The 9,111-nt window shown below is 37.8% G+C and overlaps 1 protein-coding gene across 2 annotated transcripts in view; it reads right to left on the bottom strand.

Annotated features, from left to right (window-relative positions):
* Positions 1–911: 911 nt before the first annotated feature.
* The window catches only part of LOC138013352 (phosphatidylinositol 5-phosphate 4-kinase type-2 alpha-like), a 14,669-nt gene continuing 6,469 nt past the window's right edge, over positions 912–9,111 (bottom strand). Inside the window, exons 5-10 of one of the 2 annotated variants that reach the window (XM_068860400.1) lie at positions 8,286–8,471; positions 7,732–7,845; positions 5,406–5,730; positions 4,884–4,984; positions 2,124–2,210; positions 1,046–1,341 (exon numbers count right to left, since the gene is read on the bottom strand). In XM_068860400.1, coding sequence (XP_068716501.1) covers positions 1,261–1,341; positions 2,124–2,210; positions 4,884–4,984; positions 5,406–5,730; positions 7,732–7,845; positions 8,286–8,471 — 894 coding nt within the window. In that variant the 3' untranslated portion in view covers positions 1,046–1,260. Of the gene's footprint in view, positions 1,342–2,123; positions 2,211–4,883; positions 4,985–5,405; positions 5,731–7,731; positions 7,846–8,285; positions 8,472–9,111 lie in introns of both variants that reach the window. The other variant, XM_068860401.1, reaches the window with a different exon arrangement.

Raw genomic sequence — 9,111 nt, 5'->3', positions numbered from 1 at the left:
AATTATATGATTATCGAAATTCCACTCTCGAAAACATGTTGCAACGAAAGAGCCTGCTTACAGGCTAATCGTGGGAATAAAAGGGCTAGAAAGAGAGCACCGCAGGGATGAGTCTTCCATCTAAAAACTCGTCACTTGCTTGGATCTCGTTTTAAGAAGATTTGATTCACTGTTCGTTTCTTCCTGTTGTTGTTGTTTCTTCTTAGATTTACCGGAATTAGCGAAGCTAAGGCACCGATCTGCCTACAGTACCCACCAGAAGGACCTCTGCTATGCCGTTCCGCTTTGTTTATTGAGCAAGAAGTGAATACAGACACAGAAAAAATGGCCGCGCGAAATCTAGATTCGAAGAAGAGTGCTCCTTCATGAATCCAGATTTTGCTCGGCCATTTTTTCTCGCGCCTGTCTTCTCCTCTAAGCAGCGAAAGAGGGACTGCTCGTAGTCTCGGGGATGGAAGTTGAATAATGAATAATGAATAACGAGTATAAATAAAAAATGAATAATGATTAATTGGGTCTGAAAACGCCGGAATAATGAATAATACAGTTATGCTAGTGGAGTAATGAATAACAACAAAGAATTATGAATAACCTACAAACATTCAAAAAGAATAAGGAATAATTCGAACAAAACACACAAAGAATAATGAATAATCGAGGTTCAATTATTCAGCTTCCACCCCCGATCGTAGTCTATTCCTGATAACGGAGATTTAAACGAGAAGTAGAATGAAATCAAGTATTTCAGAGCCTGATTGTAATTTGGTCACAACATAGTGTTTTCCAAATAAGTGCCAAAAACTGTCAGTCGGCCACTGCAAAGGATTCGCGGAGTACTTGGCTTAAAAATCTCGCGCGAGTTTTTCGACCCATGAAGCGCAGCGCAGCTTCCATCGCTTTCAGCATGTCACAGGAAATAATTTAGGTTTTTAATCGGTTCATGACACTGCTATTTGCAGTTTCACAACTTGCAATAGGTCAGAACGTTACTTAAGACATGGTTTTACTACACTAAACTGAAAATCTCTTAAAACGGATTAAGAAATTGACGATTCAGCATTAGTCTTTATTAGACCAGTAAACCATAACAGAAGCTTAACTCTTAAAATTGACATAGCTTTGTCCAGCGGTCAATTTACCATTGAAACTTCAGTGATGTAAAATCTTTCTCTTTTAGGGTGTTATTTGTATTTCTTTGTTGATTTAAACTGTACATAGATTGTAGCACATTATTTATAGTTTAATCTCTAGTTCAGTTCTCTACTCAAATATTCTCTCCATTAGCTCCAGGAATCTCTTGGCGTAATTCTCCGGTTTTACTGTGGAAATTTCAGCTCCTGCCTAAGAAGAAAGAGGAAGAAAAAACAAGTGCATGAGCTAAACTTGTGGATCATTCAAGGGCAAAGGAAACACAGTTTGTATCCGAAGCTCTTGACTTTACTGTTTGTACCCTTGCCTTAACCACGGAAAGACTTCAACAACACAATTATTTCAAAAAAAAAACATTGTTTCTTAGTCTATAAGTTGAAGGTCTGTTTGAATGCTTGAGTCGCAATTAACAGTTGAACGAACTATATTTATGAAAAAGAAAAAAGGGAAAGTTTACTCGATCACGTTGGTTAGTTTACACCAAACACTTACGCTAGTGCTTATCTACTCGTTATTTGAAATTCAGTAATCATCGGCAGAATTAAGTTGTTTACAAGTCAGGGCAGTGAAGAGTTAGAAATAATGAGAATTTGAGAGCATGATAGTATTAAGTCCATGTTAAAATATTAACATTGAGTGCCGGGATCTTATTTTTTCGATTCCGACTCGGGTATCTTCGGAAGAATTTTCCGAGTGCTTCTCACAGGAGTCGAACTTACGACCTTCCGCCACTTGAGCTTTAAAGAACTCGAGGGGGTAGGTTCAGGGAGCAACTGTCCCCGCTGTGTAATTTACGGAGAGGACTGAAAGTGTGGAAGTGTGAAATTTTCGCGCAAGTGTATATAATGTAGAAGAGAATGACAGATGTTTAAGCCCAGTCAAGTAACAAAGAAATAACATGCTGTTTTATATTTATCATAGATTAAGTCAAAAAAAGATTAAAGTTAGGAAGGTTTTGAAAGATATGAAGTTACCCTAGGAGATGTTAACCAGATGTTGTCACGCTGATTGGCAATCGCTGTCGTTTGCCTCACACTGACTCGCCAGTGAACTGCGGCAATCTATGACATGGAATGTCAAAGATCATGGATTGGTTTAACACCAATTTACGAACCAAAACCCCACAATATTATTGTCTTGGCCATTCGGAAAAGAAAAGTAGCACGTATTTTATGGGTGTGACAAACACAAAGATCGAGAAAGATTAAGGTTGGTTAGAGATCAAGTTAATTTGCTCCAACGAAAGACATTTAGTACTTATACGAAGACTAAAAAAGTGATCTCTTATATATAGTTGTGTTGTACTTCGCGATATGATAATAAGAATTTAATGCAGGATAACCAAAACTAAAAAAAAATCCTGAAAATCAATGTGCATGGAAAAAAAACATTAAAAAATACAGCATAGTTCATGATGACTTTCACCAACTTCATACAATTGAAAATCAACTTTACATAAAATAGAAAAAACTGTTAAAGCGTTTTATAGCGTTTAAAAGGGCTTGCTACTTCATTCAGTGGAGGTTTCGTCAAGTCTGCAAATAAATTTAATGCTCGTGACACTACAGTTTCTCAAATAAATTGTAAGTCACAGGAATTCAACATCACTACATTGAGTTTTGACAAAAAATAATTTCATAAAGTACTGGGTTTTCAAAGACAACAAAATCTTGTCAACTCATTAATTTGAAAGAAACAAAAAAAAAACCTGGAAGAATGCCCACAAATACCTGGCAACATGACGTACTTAGCTTTAAGCACTACTACAATAAAAGAAAGTCAATTCTCGTTTTCCTTCGAATTTAGGAACCAAATTTTCTACAGTTTGTAATCAGGATAGAGGATTTCGGCTTTTGGAACCATACACTTGTGTTGACTCACAGTGACTGTCGATATATGCAAACTTCAAAAGTCCGCATAACGGTAACAGTTATAGACTGGGTCAAAGAGCCTGTTGTGATCGCCACTCCAATCAACCCACTTAAGTGAACATAAGCGCTGCTAAAATCGGAGCTAAAATCCATTTTGTCTTGAATATACATGAAAATGCTTTCTTTGAAAAACTTCCACACAAACCGGTTTTATAAAAAGACTGTTCTTCGAGCTAAAATGTAATTTTCTCTTCCTTACATGGACAAAAAATATACATGGTAGAGATTGAAAAGCAGGTTGATACAAATACTGGGTATTAATACAAACAAAAAATGGCGGGAATCGTGATGTCGATCCTCAATATCACCAATCGTTTTACATACGAAAAATACGTCACTCGGTTCCCGGATGTAGTGGTCGTATTGATACCACGAATGTTTTAGTTCCGGGTAAACCACTCCCGTCCACATAATAATTTTATGGTCAGTTTCACGGTTTTGCGCATGTCCAAGCTTTAGCGCTAGCAGTTGCAAATTTTACGGTTTCTTACTGAACCAGATGATGTTAATTAAACACAGAGAGTATTAAAGCAAATACACTGAATGACTAAGGCCCGAATTTGGTGGAAGACACTGCGGGTTTACACAGAAAATATCGAATTCAGTTTTGATCTAAAATTTATTCTACGCACGAGTTGTCATAACGCACGAGTAATCTATCCGCATGCAGTAGGCTCATAACACAAAGGAAATGATTACAAAAGTAACTCCAATGAGTAATCCATTACTACGGGATTGTTTCCGTTTCCTGCATCAGTGCTTTCGATTGTTTCAATAACAATGGAATTAAATGGGCTGACGTGACAGTTTGCCCATGCGCAGAGACGTGAAACTCTCCCTTTAACAATTATTATTGGACGAGGTTGAGAAAAATATCGTGATTTGTCAGTGGCGAGCAGATCAATTATTGCCAAAGCCGAAGGCTGAGGCAAATAATTGATATGCGAGACACTGACAAATCACGATATTTTGCGATAACCGAGTTCAATAATTGTTTTATCATTCGATCACCGAGTTTGTTCTTTGTTTTTTGTTTTTGTTTCCGGGAAGCCGTAAGCGCGCGCTGCCTTGCAGAGTCGAGTAATGGCACCAATCAATTGGCTTCCTTCTCAGCATAATTATATTTGTAGACTTCAAATTGTACTTACAGTCAAACAGTTCAATAACACTAGGCATCAACAAAGCTGAAGAATTTCAAAGTTTTCAAAGCGTATCCCGACAAAGTGAAGCTTTGGTGTAAAGCTCGCCATTCTTTTTTCTGGCTTCAGCATAAAATCTCTTCATCGACGACACGAGTGCCTCTTCGTCTACCTTTCTTTCCTTGAGATACTCTCGAAATGCGTTGAGTGCAACTTTTGTTCCTTTCTTAGTATTCTCACTGTTCTTTCGATCAACTAAAGATGTCGAATCATTCTCTAACAGCTCGGGCAACCGATCTGCCATTTTCTCACTAGAGCGCGATTTCAGTTGCGCATGAGCAGAATATTATTTGCAGCAAAACACTTATTTGTAGGCAGTTATTTGCAGGTCACGTGGTGGGCTCTCGGCCAATGAAAAGGAAGGACAAAATACATCGAATGATAAATTAATAAAGATTATTTCCTAGGGTTTAAAGTTCTTTTTGGTTAACGGATGTCCCCCATTACCAAAGAGGTCTGGCTTTTGAGGGATATTACTAGAAAATTGAAGGAAAAAGATATGTTCTTTTTTTTACTATAGTAGTACTGTATCAAAGAAAAATGATTGAAAAAAGGAGGCAACAACTTAAAACAGATTGCTGTGGTCATGTCATTTTTCACTCACCCCATGTTTTACTGTCTTGGCTGCATGGGCAGCCTTTTTTCCTGCTCCATAAAATGTTAAGACGTCTATAATTCCAAGGAAATATAACTCTCGTCTTGTTTCTGTCAGACGAAGTCAAGAAGACAAAGATAAAAGTACTTGTCAGATTTACAGTCCGTGACCAAGAAAATGGGAAAACAAAAGAAACGAAACTGTCTATAACTTTGTTGTTCACATGCAAATTCATTTTTTTTAAAATGATTTTTCTTTGGCCTAACGAAAAAAAAAAAACCGCGTGGTTACTCATTGCATCAGATAGCTTTATTCGCGACTCCACGAGGAAATTATTTGTGAATAAATGAAAGAAAAAAATCAACAAATGATCAAACGAATGAACCATAATAAAATGAGGTCTTGTCAATACAAAATATCACAGGAGTGAAAGGTACAAAGTTGACCTACAATACATGTAAAACAATATTATGAAATCTCCGCAGAGGCAATCTTTAACTAAACACACAAATATTGGCAGGGCAAACATACCATCTACACTTTGAAAAAATTCTGTAACATCATCATCCTCTTCTCTCTCATCTAGTTCAGCACTTCCAAAACTAATATTTCTCTCCCGACCGTTGATGTTTGCTGGTGGAGTTGTCGGCGGGGTTTCACTGATTGACATGTCCCCCTCAACAGGGGAGTCTGATTCTGGTGGCGAATCTGCTTCACGGGGAGACTCCATGTCACTATCCTCCGTACTCTCTATACCACCAAGGAAATCGTCAACATCGTTACCAGCTTCTGCCTTATCGATGTCATGAATGCCCACCAGCAGGCTGTAATCCATTATGTTTAGACTTGTTAAAAACTAAACAACGAAAACAACATTACACTGTCAGTTTAAATGTGACAGCCTTTAGATTAAGGCACTCAAACCTTTAAAACTGTTGTTTTGTCAACTTCTTTACCTTCTAATGGATTTGGTATGAGAAAATCACCTGGTTTCAACCAGTAAAACTAATAAAATTAATGTCACTGTGGGGGTAAAATAGTCAGAGGTCAAACATGCACAGTGGATGTTTATGCATACCAGAATGACCACACAATTTTTTACGGTGTAATCAATACATTTATTCCCATCAGCATTTAACAGCCAAACGTCGAACTACACATGAGACGTCACGAACTAAAGTGAATGAATTCGGTGCACGTAAGTCCGACGTTTGATTCATTTAAGTTTGACGAACCGTATTTGGATCGACCAACACGTTCGGATAGAATGTGTGAAGATCAAGTCTGGGACAGACGTACATGTAAGACTTCTCATGATTCGAACTTAACTCAAAACTTGATAATTTGCATGCTAATGACTTTCGCCTTTGCACTTTGACGTTTAGTTCAACGTTTGACACAAAAATCTAAATTTAGGTAATCCCAAGTAAATTTGGATGGACCCAAACTACCATTTAGTTCATCTCATGCGAAGTTCGACTTTTGGCCAAGGCCTAAGGGTTTTTTTTTTTCCCGGACAGTTTTCTTGTACATTAATGACTAAAAGTGAAAAGGCAGACATTTCTTCCTTCCAATTCTGGAATTTAAGAAATGTGATTAAGTTCATCTTGCTTTAGAGAGCCAAATGACCAGAATGATGCAGTGGCATCACAGATGCCAGTTTCAACGCTTCCAAGTAACGCTCTTATTAGAAGGATCGGCACTACAACCCCTACAACGCTGTATCATGTATAAGCAATATTACGGTATCATATGAAACACCAATCATTGCTGAAAAGGATGCAGTTATTATTATGACGTAATATATCTCCGTGGCAACAGTAAAGCCCTGTAAAAACACCCTTTAATTTGTCCTTAGCTGCTCATATCTCAAAAACGAACCAGTTGACTCCCATTTTTTTTGATAATTTCTGAGCAGTAGTCAGAAGGGCAGAGATTCAGAGCCACCTTAATTTCAAGAATTTTTGGTGGTGGATCTTATTCTACCGTACAGAATATTTTTAAGCTTTGCAGAAAGTTTCATCGTGGCCTTCTGATCACAGAGGTCAAGGGTCAAGGGTTCAAATCCCAATTCAACCAACTCAATTTTTTTCGACTTTCGTTTCATTAAAGGAAATTTCAGGCTAAAGGTTCCTTTCTCTTACAGTAATGTTCACAACCACCATGATAAAAATCTAAACAGAATGCTGTGAATAAAATCCACGATGGAAGACTACCAGTGCAAATTATAACTCGGTGGCTGATATATGTACTTGTAAGTACATCACCAGTTTGCAATGATTAACAATATCGTGAAGGAATTGTAGTTGCTACATATAAGATTTCCCAGGACCTTGAAAGCGTAATAAAAAAAATGTTTGACTAAGTAATACTTTAAAGGGCCACCGACAACCAGTGTCCTTTGCGCGCCTTTGTTGTTGTTATTATCCGGGCAATCGAATCGGCCGGTTCGCTTCAGAAACATCCCGTAAAGAAGAACTTCTGCGAATTCGCTGTTCGATTTGTTTTTTAATCCAAACGCCTTCCTCCTTTCGTTCCATAATCTTAAGGTTGAAGTAGTGAGCCAAATAACATGGCGCTTTTCCTTCCTCGGCGGACGACCTTTCTTCACAGTTTTCATTTCGCTTTTAACACGAACACAACACCCAAATAACGCCAAAAATACAATATTTAAACATTAAGGAAAATATTAACAAAGTTTGAAGCTACTGGGCATCCAAAACACAACGATGTGAGGCGATGGAATTTGACTTTTCAAGAAATACTAGTTTCTGTATTACAGAAAATGGCGCAGATAGCTTGCACGCCCGCAAAGACTTGTGGTTGTCGGTGGCCCTTTAACCAACGATACACAGACCTCTACATCATCTTTGATCCTTTGTAGCAAGTCTTTCTTAACTTCATCACCAATGAGTAGCTTGGCATTATCTTTTACAAAATCGTTGTCCTTCAGTGTAGGATTTTCTCTCGTCTGGCAAAAAGAATGACAAAAATTTCTAAGACCTTTGGAAATTAAAATTTAAGTCTCACTCCTTAGGAGTCAAAAGGATAAAGGGGAAAGCGTGTTTCAGTGGATTTAGAAGTTCTTAGCAAAAGGTTGAATTTTCCTGTGTAAGCTACCGGTATTTACTGAAATAAGAAACTAATACAACGTATGAGACAAAAAAAGAAGTAGAGTATTTTTTGCAAACATGCTCATATTTAAGAACACAAAAATACTGCAATTTCAATTTGCTACATGTATCCACCTATCCTAGGTCCAACTTTGAGTTTATCAAAATAATTATTATATGAATACCAATTCCTGATCCTTTCACAAAGTATTTCCAAAAATATATTCCAACTGGAATAACATTATAATCTTCACCATGGTTTACAGCAAATTAGTGGGTAAAACACTAATGACACTACCTTTTCTTTGGTGCTTGCTTGACGATCTACAGTTGAGCCCTTTAAATCGTACTTCTTGTGGACCTTAAACCTCGTGCTAAATACACTCTTCATTACCAGAAGATATGTTTCCTTATTGTCCACTGTGATCCGGTACAAACCCAGGTACTGTGGCAACAGTGTCTTGCCGTGCCGTTCAACTATATACTAAACACAAAATGCAAAGTCACACACTGATACGAAGCAGTTCTAATTACCGGTAGCACCCATGGGAAAGTTCACTTTTCAAACAAACGTTACTTTCATTTATGTCACCAATCACATTTGCGCAACAGTAACAGACTGTTAAAAACAAAACCAGACAAGGTATCTAACAAAATTAACCAATCACAATGCACAATGGTAAGTACAGTGTTCCAGATAAGAGTCGGATCTCAGGTCAATAACCCGACAAAGAAGGCTTCCCGTCCCGACAGATGAATGTGTGAGCCAAAGGGCCACTGCTGGCACGACGTCTGGGTGACCCATCAAATGGTTTACATAACTCCCCACTTGAAAAAATTAACTGGATCGCTGTAAGTAAGTAAATACTTTACCCTTAATGAGGGTAGCACCTAACAGTGTTGCAACACTAATTACATGTAGCTTAAAGGCCGTCACCCTAAATTCAGACAAGACCACAACACAGGGTACTCTGTGCCCTGGTCTTATCAAATAGTGTGTGGGATCTTTTATGTCCCACAGAGTTTATGAACATGGGCTATGAGACAGGGCTACAGTTTATAGTTATTTTCAGAGAAGACCTGAAGGTCTAATGATTCGCAAATGTAATTACATGCACAAAGGG

Source organism: Montipora foliosa, chromosome 8, assembly GCF_036669935.1.
Source record: "Montipora foliosa isolate CH-2021 chromosome 8, ASM3666993v2, whole genome shotgun sequence".
Classification (NCBI taxonomy): Eukaryota; Metazoa; Cnidaria; class Anthozoa; order Scleractinia; family Acroporidae; genus Montipora; species Montipora foliosa.
This window is presented reverse-complemented; position numbering and strand designations above follow the sequence as displayed.